The 18,812-nt window shown below is 55.9% G+C and overlaps 1 protein-coding gene across 5 annotated transcripts; it reads right to left on the bottom strand.

Moving 5' to 3' along the window:
* Window positions 1–299: 299 nt before the first annotated feature.
* On the bottom strand, window positions 300–18,497 carry Znf316 (zinc finger protein 316). 5 transcript variants are annotated; one of them, XM_057764027.1, is made up of 7 exons: window positions 18,359–18,491; window positions 17,504–17,621; window positions 12,872–13,760; window positions 12,620–12,720; window positions 11,974–12,100; window positions 11,463–11,576; window positions 300–5,038 (listed from the first exon to the last, which is right to left on the bottom strand). In XM_057764027.1, the coding sequence occupies exons 3-7, from the start codon at window positions 13,323–13,325 to the stop codon at window positions 2,703–2,705; spliced, it is 3,132 nt and encodes a 1,043-aa protein (XP_057620010.1). In that variant the 5' UTR covers window positions 13,326–13,760; window positions 17,504–17,621; window positions 18,359–18,491; the 3' UTR covers window positions 300–2,702. The 5 variants fall into 5 exon arrangements, with proteins under 5 accessions (XP_057620010.1, XP_057620007.1, XP_057620011.1 ...); XM_057764024.1 differs by lacking the exon at window positions 17,504–17,621 and having other exon boundaries at window positions 18,359–18,497; XM_057764028.1 differs by lacking the exons at window positions 17,504–17,621; window positions 18,359–18,491 and adding an exon at window positions 17,911–18,330.
* Window positions 18,498–18,812: the final 315 nt, after the last annotated feature.

Raw genomic sequence — 18,812 nt, 5'->3', positions numbered from 1 at the left:
TTCCATATAGACATGTGCGTATGAACAGGAGCCCAGGTACTGGATGAGATGAGTCTTGTTAGGGACATGAAGATAAACTTGATATTTTCATACTGTTGGAGGTTTCACAATTCATATATAACTTAAAATCTGGAGAGAAATAATGAACAAGGAAGATAAAACTTTGATATAACTAAAAATCTAAAACCACTTTATTACATAAACATAAAATTAAGAGGGGGGAGGAGAGAGCAAGCGAGAGCAGAGTCTAAATAGGTAAAATAGAGATAAAGTTAAAAAAAAAAAAAGGCTGAGAAAACGGACGTGAGAAAGATAAAAACGGGTAGACAGAGGAGAGAATGCCCGGCCATGGCGATCCTCCAACTGTCACCTTTGGTTGGTCACATTTCACAGGTAATAAAGACTTTCTGAGGCAGTTGTTGGATTGGGGATTCCTTACCCCACAACAAAAGAACTCCAGCTGCACATCAGTGGTAAGCTTTATCAAAGAATTGCCTGGCCTTTCTCAGTAGGCTAAGATCTGAGTGGTCATCCATCCTTATGTCTTCTCCATCCTTACATCTACCTCCTAAAAGTCCGGCGTATTTTTGTTCATTTGAGGTAGTCTTCCCCAAATGCTGACGTGACAGGCATGCTCTGCCATGCCTGGTTTATGGAGTTCTGGGGGTGAAAAGCTGAATGCTGGGCAAGCACTGTACCCACTGGGCTACACCCCCTGTCCAGCTGCTTGTTTTAATGGACATACTGGTTTCCTTTATTCTAAAGCCTCAAATCACATCTGTATATTCTCAAACCCATTGGGAAAAGATCCTATCACAGAGACCGAATAAGAAAAGCCATGTTAAAGGGAGTTGTCTGGGAACTCCTGGGACGGTCGGTCATGCCTTTGTAGCTCTGGAGTAGATAAACCCCACAGCACTGGAGCCCCTGAGGAAAGGCCAAGGCATGGATCTGCACTCTGAGAAAGGTCAGGCCCTCTCTTTAAACTCAGGTTAGCCGAATGAATCCCCGTCATGTCCCGTGTGTGGCAGTGTGAGGCATCTCAGGAAGGAGGGGTTGACACAGGCAAAATCCATGATGTGCCAGCTTCTCAGAAGGGGAAAACAAGTCAGAAAAGAGATGGAAACCAAGGTGGGGCAAAAGCAGAGTCCAGTCCCAAAGCTTGTTTCTTCATCTTTATTAAAGCTAGCTCCTCCTGCCCACAGCAGAGGGGCAGAGTGGAAACTGCTGGGGAATAAGAGGAATGGGGTTGGTGCCCAGCCAGCCCACCCTCCCTGGCTTTTTCTGAAGTTCATGACCCAGAAGACATGGGAAGAGCATAAAAAATGGGGCAGAGAGGCCACTGCTGAGCAATCAGGACCCATGCCTTCCCACTTCACCTCACCTGGCCAGGCTACCTTCTGACCCTCACCACCCCAGCTCCTCCCACCCATGGACTACCCACCCAGCACCTAGCAGCCTGCCCATTAGCTCTTGGGCCCCAAGGGCGTGTCTACACTACAACAAAGGATCTAGGTCTAAAAGGGAACACAGTTGGGTGGAAATCTCTCTTCTTTAGCCCCCAGTCACACTGGCCCAGAATTCATGGAGGCTGGGAGGGGCTCGTGTGTGCCACTTCTTATGCCAGCAGTCCAGGCTGGAGAGTTAGGTATCCACTGCGCAAGGGCCTTGCATAGTAAGGCGTTGTGAGCTCAGGTCCACGTGATACCTTAGGTGGACAACCACTGTGCAAACCACCAATCACTCTGTAAGCCATGGACTCACCCACGGCAGGAACGCTACCTGCTTCTAGTGTACGGTGATTACAGCAGAGTTAAGAGTCTTGCAGAGGATAAAGGGCCCTTATTATAAGCTGAGGGTAAGGTTCCATAACCCACCCCAGTGCTGTGAAAGGCTGAGCACAGGGCTCCGCAGCTACCTGCTCCGGCGGAGGGCGCTGCTAGGGAACTCGTCTGGAGACCAGATCTGTAGGAGCCCACACCAGGCACTCCAAAGATGTCCATGTGTGCCGCTTGCAGCCACTAGAGCACCAACAAGCTTGGAGGGGATTCCACTACCAAAACGCATCTTGTAGCCAGTGCTCGATGGGGTTGGAGTAAGGATTCTCAAATAAGGCTTCCAACTCCCAGGGGACCGAGCCAAGATCCGCAACCTGACTACGCATTTGGTATCTTGCTTTTTCAACACCTCCCCAGTTTTCAGGCCATACAAAAGATGGAAATAAATACCCAGTCGATAGAACAAAAGCTTCCCCTGTTCACATCTCCATTCCCCCCAAACCTAGTGAGGCTCCTGCCTGCCATGAATCATGTTCTTAAAACTTACTGGACACACCCAAGTGATCGGAAGACGGTTCCTGAAACTCCTAGGGAGACTGGGAAGAAGCCAAACCCTCCAAGATGACCTCTCTCACCCTCTCCCAATGACAGGGCTTCCCCATCGCTCCTCAGAAAGCCTAGTGACCGACTCCTAAGACACTGGCCCTACGGGCCACCTGAATCTGAATCCGTGATGAACGAATTGGCTTTGCCCACTGTCTCGGCAACACAGATCCAGGGATGGGGCGCTCTTGATCAGGGTGGCAGCCTGTGCGCACCCAAGCGAGATCTGAAGCTCGGGGCGTTAGGGCCCAAGAGCACCCAAGATTGGGAATCCTCAGCCCGCCTCGAGGAGCGAGAGAGCTCCGCGCGCTTCGACCAGCCTCACAAGACGCTCTCCTCGTAGGCACCCGAGGGCCCAGAGAACGCGGCAGGATCGGAGCCGAAGCTGGTTCCGCCGGCGAACTCGAGCAGCGTTCCTGACCCGGTGCCCGAGCCAGGTGGCGGAGGCGGCGTCGACTTAGCAGGCGCCTGGGCCTTAGCGGCGGCGTTGTTCTGCGTCTGTGCGCCCGCCTGCCCGCGGTGCGTCTTCATGTGCGTGAGCAGATGCGAGCTCTGCGAGAAGCGCCGGCCGCAGTTGGCACACGCGTACGGTCGCTCCCCCGTGTGCGTGCGCTGGTGCGTCACGAGCACCGATCGCTGGGAGAAACGCTTGCCGCACTCGGGGCAGGGAAAGGGCCGCTCGCCCGTGTGGCCGCGCCGGTGCTTGGCGAGGTTGGAGCGCTGCGCGAAGCCGCGGCCGCAGTCGGCGCAGCGGAACGGCTTCTCGCCCGTGTGCGTGCGCCGGTGCCGCTTGAAGTCCGAGCTGTGGCCGAAGCCCTTGCCGCAGTCAGGGCAGCGGTGCGGCTTCTCCTCTGCGTGCGCCCACTGGTGCCGGGTCAGTGCCGCGCTCTGCCCGAAGCGTCGGCCGCACTCGCCGCACGCGTAGGGCCGCTCTCCCGTGTGCGCGCGCCCGTGCGCAGTGAGGTGCGCGCGCCGGCTGAAGCCCGCCCCGCACACGCCGCACACGAACGGCTTCTCGCCCGTGTGCCCGCGCACGTGCGCCGCCAGGTGCGAGCCGCGTGCGAAGCGAGCTCCGCACTCCGGGCACGGGAAGGGCCGCTCGCCCGTGTGCGTACGCCGGTGGCGCGCCAGGTGCGAACCATACACGAAGCTTTTGCCGCAGTCTGCGCAGCGGTGCGGCCGCTCGCCCGCATGGTAGCGCTGGTGCTTGGCTAGCGCCGCGCGCCGCCCGAACGTCTTGCCGCAGTCGGAGCAGATCCATGGGCTCTCCTCCTCTGCCATCGCGGCGGGAGCGGGCTCCGCCAGCAGCGACCCCACGGTGGGTGCGAACGCTCGCAAGCCACCATCCGTCCCGACTCCGGGGCCCGCGCTGCGGAACGGGTCACAAGCCAGCCCCGCGCCCTCCAGGGACAGCGGGGGGCTCAGGGGGCCGGAGAGATGACGCCCGTCGACCTGCAGCCGTTCGGAGAACTCGGGGAACCCCAGTATGGGGAAGCCGTCTGGATGCAGCCAAGACTTGGGGTGCATGGGAAAATGGAAGCCGAGAGGGTGTGAGGAAGGCCCTTCGCCCCCACTCAGGCCGTTGCCCATCTCACGGAACCGCCTGTCTGGCTCAGGGTCCTTCTTGCTGTCGGGGACCGTCGCCTCTGCCGCCGCAGCTACCACCTCCTCGTCCTCTCTGGCTTCAGCCTCTGTGTCTCCGTCTGCCACATCAGTCCCGGGCTCTTTGGTCTCCTCGGGCCTGGCCTCCAGTTCTTCCGGCTCCGCTGTGGCTACAGCTGCTACTGCCATCTCCATCTCGTGGGGAGCCATCCCCGCACCCTCGCCACTGCTGGGTTCCGTGCAGCCGCCGCGCCGGTGCCGCTGGAAGTCAGCGCGCAGGCGGAAGGCCTGGCCGCAGTCCGGGCAGCAGTGAGGACGATCGGCGGTGTGCACAGCCTGGTGGCGAGCGAGCGCTGAGCTCTGGCTGAAGCTACGGCCGCAGTGTAAGCACGGGTAGGGCCTCTCGCCCGTGTGCGTACGTTGGTGGGTCACCAAGTAGGAGCGCCGCCCGAAGCCCGCGCCGCAGAAGGCGCAGCGGTAGGGCCGCTCGCCTGTGTGGATGCGCCGGTGCGTGACCAGGTGCGACTTGTAGACGAAGCGCTTGCCACAGTCTGGGCACGGGAAGGGCTTCTCGCCGGTATGAGTGCGCTGGTGGATGGCCAGGTGCGAACGGTACACAAAGCCCTTGCCACACTCCTCGCAGCCGAAGGGCTTGACCGCCGCATGGTAACGCTGGTGCTTGGCCAGGCGCGAACGGTGCAGGAACACTTTACCGCACACGTCGCAAGTGGTCTCCGGACATCCGATGGGGACAGCTGCTGCGGGAAATGCCCAGGGCGCCAGAAAGTTCTCCCCAGGCTCCCGGCCAGACAGGAAATGTTTAGCTTCAGCCTCCTCAGCCAGGATACCGAGGCTGCCTGGGCTGGGTCCCCAACCATCTGGAGTCTGAATGGAATCTGAATCGTCGGGGCCCCAAGTCCCAGGCACGTCCCCCACACCATAGGCAGCAGACCACAGCCCTGGGGGCTCGTTCTCCTCCTCTGCCATCTCAGCGAGGAAGTCCTCGTCGTCTTCCTCCTCATGGTCCTCTATGTCATCATTCCAGAACCAGGCTCCTGAAGGTGAAGAGACAAGAGAGTGAGGGCACAGGAGCTTGGCAAGAAAACTGGAACAAACCAAACAGACCTGCTTCAGTCAAGTCAGAGGTGGTGCATGCCATAGCCAGTACCGGCCAACTCCAAGGCAGGAAAGCCGCTGGCCTCCCCTCCCCCAGTGAGGAGGCCTAACATGCACACCTGGCCAGGAGAGCCAGGGTCTCTCTAGGGCTTGTCACTCTGGAGGACGGGAGCCTGCAAAGTGGGTAATTTATCAGCGGATAAACTTGTGCACAGAGTGTCACCTGGGGCACTGCAGTCCCCAGGCACCCAGCAGGGCACATCCAGCCATGTCCTCTGCCCCGAGGACCCGCCTCTGTGGAACTTACTCCTCAGTAAGTCCCCCTCTCCTTGCCTTTACCAGTGGCCAGGGGTTCTCTTCCACTATAGACAGCAGAATCAGGAACTGCTAGCCGGGGAAGAGCCTCTGGGCTCTCACCTTAATGAAGCCCTGGGAGCTGTGTATTTGGGGTCTTGAGTTCCTCCCCCTGCTGTGGGGTCACCTCCCCGGCTTCACTTTCCTGAGCTCTGCATTTGAGAAACGCCAGGCCACCTGAGATTGCGTGTACTGTGAGCATCCCTGGAACTTTCTGCCACGGATCTCTCCACTGAGATGCACCCCTGGCTCATTCTTCTGCCCTCCTGGGGATGGTGTCGGCTCTAGAATCAAGTCTGTAGGGCCACCCTGTTCAGGAAGTGAGCCTGTAGACAGAGTCACCATGATACACCCAGGAGACGCAGGGACACTGCCTGCATCACAGTGTCCAGGTGTTAGAGCACCTGTTCATTCCCACCTCAGCTCCCATCCACTTGATTCTGAGGGCAAAGTTCTGGACCACAAAAGCCAGGGGGGCTGGGCCAGAAAGTCTCAAAACCAGAGCTGGTTTCACATGTCAAGTCTCGCTCCCCATCAGCCCTAGTTCTACATACTAGTGTCATTCACACGGGAAGACAGCAGAGCGCTACATCCATGAAGCAGAGAGAACGGTGAGGGCCGAACTGCAGATGTGAATACACGCGCTGTTCATATGAAAGGACAAGAGAACGGGGCACTTTATCTGCTTAGTCTGTAACACTAAATCTCCCACTATTCTAGTAATATATAATTTAGACGTTTTAGATGGAAAAATTTCTTAAGCTGAGTTTACCTCTAGCTGCCAACGTGGCCACTAGAGGGACAAAAAGTGACAGAGGCCCTGTTGCTTGCTGGCTGCCCTTCTTTGTTCAGCCAGAACCTTCCAAACCTGGGACAGCAAGAGCAGCCCCGGGGCAGAGAGAAGCTGGCCTACAAAGACACCCCCTGGGCTCTGATGAGAGGCTTGTGTAGTTTTTAACTAGAGCCCAAGTAAATCAGGAAAAGCTGATGGTAAAGGAGGAATACGATCCCCTGGGCCAGCCCGTGACTCTCCAGGAGCTTCAGAGTCTGGGAACAACAGGGACAGCTGCTGTCGTGAGGAGTCCACTACGTGACGCTCTGCAGGGTGGGCAATCCTGAGAAAGGCCTGGGGATCTCATGCCTCTGGAGCTGACATGGCCGCTGCTCAGTGATGTGAGGGAGGCTACCAGTGATGCAGGTGAAGCCCCACCCCTAGCCCTGGAGAAGCCAGCTGGCTCCACCCCATGTGAGACCTCCGGAAGCTGCTGAGCTTCTGGGGGAGAACCCCAAGGGAGACCAGCTTTAGTTCCTCATTCCAGGATTCAAGGTGTTTGCTCAAAGTTTAGAGGTATAGCCATGCAGTGTGCCATCTCGAGGAACAGCCTTTACACAGCCGAAGTCTGTCAGCCTCAGGTGAGGATCCAGAGGCCTGCTGTGAGACTTGACACTCAAACCCAGAGGGTGTGGTATGTTCTGCACAGCTAGAAGGAAGTGGGGAGGGCAGCAGGCCAACAGGTGGCCCTGAGGGTCACACCCAAACCCCTGGGGAGTAAAGTAGGGATGGGGGGCTCCTTGCACCTAATGTTTGCCCAGAGATCCGACCACGGGTGAGGGTGATTAGGCCTCCAGGAAGAGGCAGGGTTCAGAGTCTACTGTCTAGACAAGTCACACAGCATTGCCACAGGACATCTTCACAGCCCACGTCCTGGGCTAGAGACACCCGAACTCTGGTGAAGGAGGTTTTGGGAAAGATGAGAGGGCCAGGGCAGGAAGCTTGAAACCCTCAGGATTGCGGGCTGTCACAGCTTCCCCCATTTCTGCAAATGTCACTCTCATGGTGGCTGTCAGTGTGAGTCTTACAGAAGCATAACACTGGGGATTTATAAGCTCAAAACTAGCTCGTTCCACTGCGATCCACCCCAGGGGATCTCCCATGGCTTATGTCCCCAATCTGCTGGATTCCCCCAGGACTGCATAGGCCAAGCTGGGCCCTTGACCCAGCTCCTTTACTCCAGGGAGCTGTGCAGGCCCATCCCCTCCAAGGCTAAGGCTGGGGAGCGGGGATGAGGGGGGAAGCTGGCTGTCTTAGAGGCAGCCTGCCAGAAGTTGCAGAGAACCAGGAATCCTGACAAGGCCTGGCAGGCACAGAGGTCCCCAGTCAAGGTGCCATTTTCTTTACATTGACAACCAGGTCTGAGGTCCCCGAGTAATATTTGTACCTGTCTTCATGCTCGCCCCAAATCTCTACCTAAACTCGGAAACTGAAGATGAGCTCAGGCAAAGTTCCTTCCTGTATTGGGGACAGTCCCAAAGGGAAGAGGCATACCAAAAGGATGCCCAAGTCTATGGATGTGGGCAGCCTCACTGAGGGTTGCCAGGAAGGTGTCTGAACTGCAGCCTGGGAAGGTAGCCAGCTTCTACACTGGCGTCTGTCCTGTGTGCCAAGTGCTGGCCACGCTGACAGGTCTAGAAGCAGGTGGCCTTTCTCCTAGGATGGGCTCTGGGCTGCCCCTTGTTGCTGGTGAGTGGCCTCTAAGAGACCAGCAACGCTTTGGCCTTGATGTCTTCAAGAGTAATGTACGGATTCAACACCAAGGCCCGAGTATTAAGAGGACCCGAGGCCTGCCTTTGTCACGGGGATCTGAGAGGAGTAAGCATTCCCTCACCCCATCAGAGCCTCCAGCACTTGGATACCCGTCAGCCCCTTTGTCCCAGATGCTAAGACGTTCTCTGCCAGATGCCAGCCTCTCTGCCAGACGTTCCCTTACTTCTTCCCTTCTACCTGAACTAAGCCCAGGGACCTAGAAACAACAGGGCTCAGCGCCTTGTGCCCTGGCTAGGACCAGAGGACTCTACTATCCAGGTTCCCTCCAGGGCATGGCTGAGTGAAACTCTACCAAGAGACCCTCTACGGTTCCTAGTTGTTCATAGCTGTGCGCCAGACTCTGCCTGTCAGGGTGTGCATGCCCTGCTCCTGGCTGAGAGCCCTTTCCCCTTGCCATTCTCCCTATGCTCTGAACCACTAGATAACTGGTACTTGCTGTGTCTACCCAGATGGATCCCAGCTGTCCGCAGGCTGGCAGTGTGCACTTTGAGATCAGTCTTTCTTAGGAAGGATCACATCTGGGGCTCTAGACCCCCTGGCTGTGCTCACTTGCTGGCTATTGGAGTCTGACTGCCTCTTAAACTACATCACCATCTGTTAAACATCAATGTGTAAGCTGGTTCAAGCCTCAGTGGTGTGTTTCTTCCTATCCTTCCCTCTCAGAAACGGGGCTGGGAAGACACTTGCCACATAAGTCCAGACACCTGAGTTCACTTCCCAGCACCCACGTGAAAAGCCTGGTGCAGAAGTGCATGCGTGGGTAGACTCCTGGGGCTCGCTAGCCAGCCAGCCTAACCATCAAGCCCCAGATTCCAGTGCAAAACCAAAGCCTCAACAAGGGGGCCGCTCCTGTGTTGACCTCCGTCCTCCATGCACGCCTGTAAGGGGTAGAGGCCTCAGGAGAGGGAGAGGGGATGGCCCCACAGGGCCGGGTACTGCTCTGGGCAGCACAGCCTCTGGAGGCTGCTGAAAGGACAATTGCTAGGGAAGGATCTGTCCCTGAGCGAAGGGCCAGGCGCTCACAGACACTGGGAGCCAGGGCAGCAGCCATGAGGGCATGCCTTCTCCAGCTGGATTCTCTGCTCGGGTGCAGACTGGAGGCAGGAAACAGGGTTAAGCCAGGGGCAGGGGTTTCTCCAGGACCATATGGGATGGAAGCTGGGTCAGGAGGGTGAGCTGGTTCAGACACTGCTGAAGTGAAGATTAGAAGGTGGTGGCCAGGATTGCTAGGATACAAAGTGCAAGAGGGCAAGTGGGACTCAGTATCACACAGATGGCAACACCTGAGTGAAGGAATGTGCCCGGGAGCCCACACATCATGTCCAGCTGAGCTCACAAGGGGCAGAGAAAGGGAAATTAGAGTCTTGTCTTACAAGGCTGATTTAGAAGTCCAGATGGCCAGTCTTGGGACAGTTAGAATCTGTCCTGCCAGACTCAGCCGCTCTCAGGGCCCAGGTGGCACTGCTGGACAGAGACGAATGAAAGGCCAGGCAGGGTGAGAAGGGAGGCAGACACTCAACCGCTGGCTGTCCTCAGAAGACCTGAGAGCTGCCCTGTGCTGGTGCCTCTCCCAGATCCCGCCATCTGCATCCCCTGTGGGCAGTCATGTGACCCATCAAAGACATGACCTGGGGATAGCTCAGTGAGTAACGTGTTTGCCCTGCAAGTATGACAACCTGAGTTCAAATCCCTAGAGCCAGTGGAAAGCCAGACACTGTAGCATGAGTCTAACCCAGGCATCCTATGAGGGACAGGAGACCCCCCTCCCACAAAGCTCCCAGGCCATTAGTGGGACCTATGCAGTGTTGGGAAATAAAGGCACCCTCTCTCGGACAAGGCAGATGCTGAGGACTGATGCCCAAGTTTGTCCTCTGACCTCACACATAAAGGGTTTTGTTATGCTTGAGACAGGGTCTCCCTATGTAGCCCTGCCTAGCATCAAACTCAGATTCACCTGCCTTTGCTTCCTGAGCACTGGGCTTAAGATAAAACATTTTAAAAGATGTTCATGGGTCCTGTACTGACCGTCTGCAGGGCCAGGCTGAGAGACATCTCAGGCCTACAGCCTCAATACCATGGCTTGTCACAGAAGGCACAGAGCCACTGGCCCAGTTAACCAGTCCTCTCAAGGAGCGTTCAAGCCCCATCCAGGTGCACAGCCAAATGTCACCTGTCATCTGGTGTCACCTGCACTAAAAAGGACCCTTCGAGAGAATGGCACACGATGGCGCATTTTGAACCTATACTCGAGGGTGGCCACTGTTGGCCTGTGCCCTGCTCTCTCTAAGCAGTTTCTCTGAATGTGTCTATGAATGGACCACACCTCCCACTTGGTCCTCAAGCAACTCTACCTACTTCTGGGCCTTATGTGAAAGGCTAAAGAGTCCTCGCTGCCCCTCACTGAGCTACTGAGGGCTCACAGGCGTGTTACAAGAGTAAGGTTTTCCTCTTCTCATTTTAATATACATCTATGATAACTACAAATTAGTTCAATGTCCCACCCTGGGCTAACAACACCCCAGCCTCAAGAGGGACACCCCCAGGCAAGGGCCTCCATCACTCCAAAGTCCTAGTGAGACTCACAGACCCCACGGCACATTCAGTGTGACCAGGAATCCACCATGCTCAGGCCAGAATCTGTGGATTTAGTTCAGACTCTGTTCTCCATATGAATAAAGTAGGGCTCAGAGTTGAATGGGCAGAGCCTGAGCCAGTGTGAGGCACCCAGAGAAGTCCACATGTCAATGTCTTCTATACACATCACCTCAGAACTCCTCCGGAGGCTTTAAACCGCTCACCCAGATCAGAATCTGAACGTCTGCGTTAAATCCCCAACTCACACATACAGAAACCAAACCAAAGTGGCCGCACACTCACTGGAGGGGCAGAGATGGGCAGATCCCCGGAGCTCACTGGCCAGAGAGCTCACTAGATTAGGGAGCTTCAGACAGCAGTGACACCCTGTCTCTAAAACAAGCTGGACGACTATGCAGGAAGTGGAGGGACTGAGGGGCACCATATGAAGAAATGGCCAAATGGGTGGGGCAGTCAGAAAATTGGTGAGTCTTCGTGTGGAAAACCACACTGACAGTCTGGCAGGTATCCGTGCCAGCTTGACAACTACCCTCACTTATAGAAAAACAAAACCGAAAGACTTCACAGGTTCCAAGATGAGAACAAAACACTTAAGGTTCTTTCTCTAAGGACAAACTGGCCCTTAGACCTCGATGAAGCTGAGGACTCGAGGTGATAGCAGGGGCCAGCACACAGCGGCCTCCTGTCTCCTCACAGCCACCCACAGCCATGAGCACCGACAGCATCGGGGAGGCGGAGGGCTTGCCTTGGTAAGTCTGACACAGCCTGAGCAATCCTGCCAGCGGAATCCTCTCAAGACTCTCACTCACCCGTGTAGACACCAGTGACAATGTCTCCCTCCTCGGGATGGGGGCTGTCTGGGACCCAAGGTTCATCTCCTTGTTCGAGGTGGAAGATCAGATCCGGCTTGGGAATTGGGTATCCTACCCAGGAGAGGGAAAGATGGTGGTTGTCCCAATGGAGTCCAGGCTATCCCTGTCCACACCCAAATCCTTTGCTCTCTACCCTCCGAGGACCAGCCCTTCCCACAACCTCTGCTCTGAGAGATCCTATGATCCATCCCCGGAAGCCCTGCCTTCCACACCCACACCAGCAGGATACCCACACTTTCTCCTCCCACCTAAAGGCTTCTGGGGCTGTGCAGCTAAGAGGCCAAAGCGGACCACCAGCTTCATAGCATGGCTCCACCTGGTTTGGACCTCCGAACCCAGAGGCCAGAATGGGCTGACTGCTCCAAAACCCAGGAGCTCAAGAAGCGTGCTCTTCGACAGCTGGGCCCCCACAGATCTCACCGCAGACTGCCTCGGGGTCCTTCCTTACCCAAGGAGACCAGGATCCCATAGTTCTCCTGCATTACTTCCCGGTAGAGGCCTCGCTGGTCCACATCCAGCCTCTCCCACTCCTCCAAAGTGAAGTACACAGCCACATCTTCAAAAGTCACCAGCCCCTGAAGCACATAGAGCCCCAGGAGAGAGGATGAGGGAACGCTCTGCCTCCAACACCCCCACGAGATAAGAAAACATAGTGGGGACATGGCCCAGCACCCCATTATTGATGGGACAGCAGTCTCTCAGGCCTCTCACCCTGTGACAGGGACCCATTTCCTACCCATCAAACTCAGAGGGCAGGTCCCTCTTACCATGGCCCCTCCTATGTCACACAGACTAGTCCTGGCAAATACCTTGGCTATATCGACAGGTTAGTGATGGACAGGTGGTACTAACTAAACTGAATGTGGGTACTGATGTCTGACTTGGGAGTGGGCTGGGGACAGCCATGCCTAGTACAGTTGAGTGGGAGGTAGCCAGAGTACTCAGAACAACATAATGGCCTGGGAAGGGCCAGGGACCTGGGAAAACAGAACTATATAAACCCTGGTCCTGGAAATGAAAGCCTTGTCCTCACTCAAGAGCCACAAGACAAAGAGGGCCCAAGACCATGGCCGACCAGTGTATATGCAGTTCACCTGAGTCAGGAAATGCTCATCGTCCTCCTCTTCCTCCTCTTCCTCCTCTTCCTCTGGATCTTCATCCTGAATAGCAGGTGAGACCCGGGAGGCCTGCAGGGCTGAGAGGAAGATTGTTTAGGGCCGGTGGCGCCTGGCAGGCAAGCAGGGTGGTACTCCCCGCTACTCCCATACTTTGGGCCCAGGTCCAGTTCCACCCTCATGACCCCAGCCTCTTCCTTCCCCCAGCAGCGGTGGGGTCCTTGTTCCTACCTTTCCCTTGAAGGACTGGCGACTTGACATCACCACTGTTGCTTAGCTGCTCCTGGGTCCCCAAGCTCAGCCTCTGCTCCTTTGCCAGCCCCTCCTCCACACTGTCGGCACCAGCAGCGTCCTCTGAGTCAGCCTCCACCTCCACCTCCTGGACCTGTGTGGCCACTTCCTCCTCTTCCACTACTACCTCTTCTGCTTCTTCCTCCCCCTCTGCCTCCTCTCTCCCCTTCTCCTCCTCATCCCCATCCTCGTCAGGGTCAGCATCGCATTTTGACCCATCTTCTGCAGGCTCCAGCTGGGTAGCTCGGGAGTCTGGAGTAGTATGAAGGGCGGCCATCAGCCCTAGGAGAGAGCCTCTGTGTGGCCTGAAACACAGAGACACTTTGCAGGGGAGGCCGCAAGGGCTGAGGGAGGAGCATGGTCTGTCTGTTATCTCAGGCTGTGCAACTGGCATGTGATTTATCCAGAAAGCCCACCCAAAGGGCTCCTCCCCACAATCCTCTGCGACATGGCTTCTGTTCCCTCACAAGCATCCATGTGTCTTGTGTGAGCTGCAACCTGTTCTTGGGTAAGTCACCCATTACCGCAACCCATCTATCCTCAAGAAGGAGAAGCATTGAGCGCAGTCAACGGAGCCCCAGGGATCCATGTGTACGGAAGGGAGAGCGTAACTTACAAGGGGCAGCCTGTCCCACATAGAAAGCAAAAACGAGCAGCTTACCCAGCCCTCAGCACACATGAGCCACGTCAGGCCGAAGCGCTGTCAGACTACAGGCACCTGTACAGCTGCGGGAGGCGGGGTGGGGTGTAGGATGGAAGAGTTTCTTGCTTCGTTTTGTCAGGGGAAAGGAGAGAGCGCCCAGCAGTCAGCAAACTCTCAGGCCCCTTCCTGGGAGTCAAACGAGAGACAGGGCCATGAACAGGGGTCATTCTGCTGCCTATCTTTACCTGACTCCAGGGCGTTGTGAAAATCTCAGCCAGTTGTGGAGGTAGAGTCCCGCTCATCACTAGGTCAGCACAGGTGACGTGCAAGGTGACACTCCTTCAAGTTTAAGGAGAAGAGAATAAGAATGGCTTAAATGTCATCACCTTGGAGACTCACAGGGTCCCACTACCCCGGCGATGTCACTGACTCAGTCCAGCTTCACCTGGCCTGACGCCTAGAGCCATGGGCCTAAGGGGACAGCCCCAAGGGTCCTACAGCCACTAATCCAGTCCATGTCTACAGAGAACCAGTCCAGTGAATCTCAAACGCTGGGCACTTAGGTTTCTTTTAATTATATTTTATTTATTTGTGGAGGGGGGGTGCCTGTCAGTCAAATGTGTGGAGGTGGAGGACACCTTGCAGGAGTCGGTTCTCTCCTCCTCCCCACTGGGTCTCAGGGATCAGACTAGGTCATCAGGCTTGGCAGCGAGTACTGTTAGCTGTTGAGCTAGCTCACCAGTCCACTGTGGTTTTCAAGAATTCATTCCTATGATCTTTCACCGTCATGACACTCCATACCTCCCCTGTTAGTATCTCAGACCTGAATGGCACCATTTTCAAAAGTAGGGCAGGCCACCCCAGAATGCTGAGTTCCAAAAAGATCCAGAAATGCCAGGCCACACCAGACACTGGAGCCACCTCAGTGGACAGCACTGCCTCGGGATGCTGGTAAAGATGCCCAGGGCCATGAGAAGTCACTGTGCCTGGCATTCCCATGGACACACCTGAGCGGCTGGCTCTGACCAGGCTCACATACCCTATCCCCTTTCTGTTCAGACATTTGCTTCCAAACCTATGTTCTGGAGGTTGCAAGATGGCTCAGCAGTTAGAAGCTACTGGCTGCTCTTCCAGAGGGCATAAGTTCAATTCCCAGAATCCACATGGTAGCTCACAATCAACTGTAACTCCAATTCCAGGGGATCCTATGCCCTTTCTGCCCTCTGTGGGCACCAGACATACAAGTAGTACACAATACATACAAGGAGGCAAAATACTTATACACATAAAAAATTTAATTAAAATCTATACTTTGGGAGGTAACTCCTGCTTTGCATGCATGAAAACCTAAGTTCGCTCCTCTGAATGTCAAAGTTGGGCCTGATGGTACACGCCTATACTGCCAGTACTATGAAGACAGAGACAAGAGATTCCATGGCACTCGCTAGCCAGCCAGTGTGGCCAACACAGCAACTGAGGACACCTAGCATTGACTTCTGGCCTCCACATACATTCATGCACACTTGCACACACATAAACAGGGACACGCTCCATACCCTAAGAAAGCAAACAGAAATGAGCAGTCAAAAATTCAAAACAAAAAAAAGAATCCCATACGTTAGTTAGCAGCTAGACTTCTCTGAGCATCCCTGCCCGTGTCAATCCCCCCAGTCCAAGGGCTGGAACTCCTGACATCCAAAAGTCCCCTCTGCTGTGACTGTCTGTTCCCCCAGCACCGCATCAAAGATCGAAGCCACAAAACTAGACCTAAGAGGACCACCAGAGCCTTCCAGGGCTCTTTAGGGTTGGAAGATGCCTGAAGGGTAAGAACACACACGCCTTGGGCCGTCCTGGCCAGCACCCAGGGGCACTGAGAACACTTGGGGAGATTTCCCAACCGCCACCACCTCAGACCTAGAGAAGGCCTTTGCTTACTCAAGCCTAAGGCTGTAGATCAAGCTGAACCCAGACACCACAGAACTCCCAACTGGTCACCACGTTGGGCAGCAATTCCAGACTTCCGCAAGCCAGACTATTGTCTGTAAGGACCCAAGAAAAGAAAGCTGGGGCTGTGGAGGAAATTCAGTTAGTCAAAGTGCTTGGCCACACAAGCGGGAGGACCTGAGTTCAATCCTCCAGCAGCTGTAGGGGAAAGGGGGGGCGGGGGATACCAAGCACAGCACTGTCTATCTGTAAACCCACGCCTGGCAGTGCTGGCCAGGCAATGGGAATTGGGAAGCCCCAGGTTCAGAGAGACACTGCCTCAAATAATATGGTGGAGAGCGTCTAAAGCAGAGACCTGATGCCGACCTGTCACCTACACGCACACTTGTGTATATGCACGTGCGTGCACAGACGATCACACAAAACTGTACAGACACTATTCACAAAGAGGAGGAGGAGGAGGCAGCCCATCGTGGCTACCTCTCTTCCCAGGCAGCATCCACGTTTTCTTTACTAAAGATGATACAGAGTCCCCACTTTCTTCCTCCTGGGTCCCCATGCCAGACACACAGCAGTCACGCCAGACCTTACTGAAGACAGGGCCCGAAGATCATAGTCAATGACCCAGATATCGGTTTGTTTTTTTTTTTTTAAATCAGAGGCAGGGCTCAGCTGTCACACTCCACAGCAGGCCAACCACAGACTGAGGGAAGGATACATCAAACTAAAATCCACCCCAGAAGCAGTAGCGAGTCTCTGCCTCCAAAGAGGATACTGGGTAATATCAAATTCATGCACTAGCCCAATGACGGTTATTGTTATGCACATGACAGGATCTGGAATCACAGATGAGAAGCCTCTGGGGTGTCTGTGAGGGAGTTTCTAGGTCAGGCTGATCGCAGTGGGAAGATCCTCTCTGAATGATACCATCCCCTGAGCTGGGGTTGTGGACTGAATAAAAGAAGCAAGGGAGCTGAGTACCAGTGTTTTTCTCTGTCTGCTTCCTGATTGTGGATACAATGTGACCAGCTACCTCAAGCAATGGTCTGTGCCTTTAAACTGTGAGCCTAGCAAAAGCTTTCTCTCTTAAGCTGCTTGTCAGGTCAGGGCAAGGAGAAAGAAACTATTAAAAGCCTCCAAGGTTGCTGGGTGGTGGTGGTGGTGGTGGTGGTGCACGCTTTTAATCCCAGCACTAGGGAGGTAGAGGCAGGCGGATCTCTGTGAGTTCGAGGACAGCCTGGTCTAGAGTTCTAGGGCAGCCAGGGCTACACAGAGAAACCCTGTCTCAAACCCTCCCAAACGAGCTCCCCCCCCCCCCCAAGAATCCTCTAAGGTTAGCAGCTCACAGGAAGAAAGGGCAGAAGCCAAGAAAAGCCTGAAGCTTCAGGCACTCTGACCTAGGCCTATTCCTAACAAAAGTTCTGAAAACCAGTCTGACCAGGGGTAGGTCAGTTCATATGCCTACAACTTGAGCCCAGGGGGCTCCTCACCTCCCCGGATATTCCCACCCCCACCCACCCCCAGCCAATCAGTCCCCAGAAAGCTTTTCTCCTCACCTCCCCTTGACCTCCCATCCTAGATCAGAATGCAAGAGACAAGTTCAAGGCTTTGTCATGCAAAAACCCTGCGTCACTCCAACCCCTCTTTCCACGTCACTCCTACCCCTCTTTCCACGAAGGTCCCGAGCCTTAGTGGACTCAGAGCCTTAGTGGACTTAGCGGACACAAAAAGGGGCGGGGCCCTGTCCATAAGAAGGGGGGTTGCAAACACTAGAGGTAAAGTTTGAAAAGTTAGGAGCTCCAGAAAAGTTCCAAATCCAGGGCAACCCACGCGAAGGAGCATGTCTGTGTGTGCTCGTGCACATGCATGCACACTTGTATCTATTTACCTTCATTCCAGCTCAGTGCCCCCCACTTCAAAGGACTTCAAAGCCCTTCAGGACTTTTTTGTCCAGGTTGTCTTTCCCTGTTCTCTACAATCCTCACCTTCTGCTCAGTTTCCGGAGCCCCGACTCTCCAGGGCTACTCTTGGAGGCCATCCAAGATACTCAGATCAAGCTCCTCAACCAGACCAGCTAGCCCCCGCAAGACCGGCCAGTAGCTACTGAAACCAAAACAAAGTGCTAATGCCACCCACTGAAGCTGAGTAGGTGAGCTGATCCTCGCAGGTACCTGCACCTCCTCTTTCCCTCCTGTGTTCACATGAGGCACCCTCAAATCCAACAACCCGCGGGATGAGTTGCCCCACCCACCTCGGGGGCAACAGACTTAGCAGATAGGCACCCAGTCAGTCTCTATCTGCAGACTGGACGGTGCCCCCCAAATGTCACAAAGCCGGCTTTAGAGCGCCAACACAGAGTGCTTCCCTCCTCTACTTCCCTATAGGGGGTTACCTAGGATCCGTCTCACGCCCGGGTAGGAGTGGTGACAGCCCTTCTTGGAAGGTGTCTCCCCGGGGGGGTGGAGGCGGCCCCCACCCAGCTCCCGTCCCTGAACAGGAGGAGGCGGCGCTGGCACCTTCCAAAGGTGCAGCGCAAGTCGTCTCCGGCCCGCCCCCTCCCACGCTGGAGTCTCTCGGGGTGGGGGGAAGAGTCAAGCCATCCGTGACGTGACGCGGAGGCCCAGGCCGGTACGGGGGGACCTAGGGGCCTGGAAGATACAGCTAGTGCAGCTGCAGCTCCGACCCATCCAAAGACAGGCCCGGGAGCCCCGCGATCGCCCCATGACCACTCGAGGCCTCCAGCGCCCGGGCATCCAGGACTGCCAGGCTCGCCGCTGCCACCGCCCCCAGAGCGCGCGTCCCGCCCGCGAGCACCTGCCGCGTCCGCGCGCCCCACTCACCGCGCGCGCGCCCGAGGCCCGTCCAAGCCGGAGCGAGACACGGACTCGGGGGCGGGGGCTGTGACCACCGGGGACCCCCCCGCACTACACAAAGTGACGGCCGCGAGCTGCGCTACGGCGAAGGAGGCGGCGGCGCGTGGGTACCGGAAGTGCCGCCCGCCGGCCCCGCCTTGTCCGCGCCCACGGGGGGGCACTTCCGGTCATGGGGCATCACCACGGAGTTCTGAGTGCAGATAGTGGGACTGCCGTGACGACCCTCCATGTGCGTGGAGAATGCTCGTGGCTACTCATGGTGAGCATCCCTGGACTCCCTGCTCCTCTCCGCTGCAAAAGACCCCTGCCCACCCTTGGAGATGTCCACGACGTCAAGCCCCAGCGAGCATCCTTTCCTTCCAGACCACGGCCTAGGTCCTCGGCGGTGCGTGTTAGGACGTGTCCGGAGCCCGACCTCCTC

Source organism: Chionomys nivalis, chromosome 3, assembly GCF_950005125.1.
Source record: "Chionomys nivalis chromosome 3, mChiNiv1.1, whole genome shotgun sequence".
Classification (NCBI taxonomy): domain Eukaryota; kingdom Metazoa; phylum Chordata; class Mammalia; order Rodentia; family Cricetidae; genus Chionomys; species Chionomys nivalis.
The sequence above is the reverse complement of the archived record's forward strand: the minus strand, read 5'-3'. Positions and strand labels throughout refer to the sequence as shown.

Coding starts and splice junctions, on each gene's coding strand:
- Znf316 (XM_057764024.1), bottom strand. CDS start 13,325: ATGCCAGTTGCACAGCCTGAGATAACAGACAGACCATGCTCCTCCCTC. Junction 12,101..12,619: donor ATGAGCATTTCCTGACTCAG/GTGAACTGCATA, acceptor TATGTGCTTCAG/GGGCTGGTGACTTTTGAAGA. Junction 5,039..11,462: donor TGTCACTGGTGTCTACACGG/GTGAGTGAGAGT, acceptor CTTCACCTTCAG/GAGCCTGGTTCTGGAATGAT.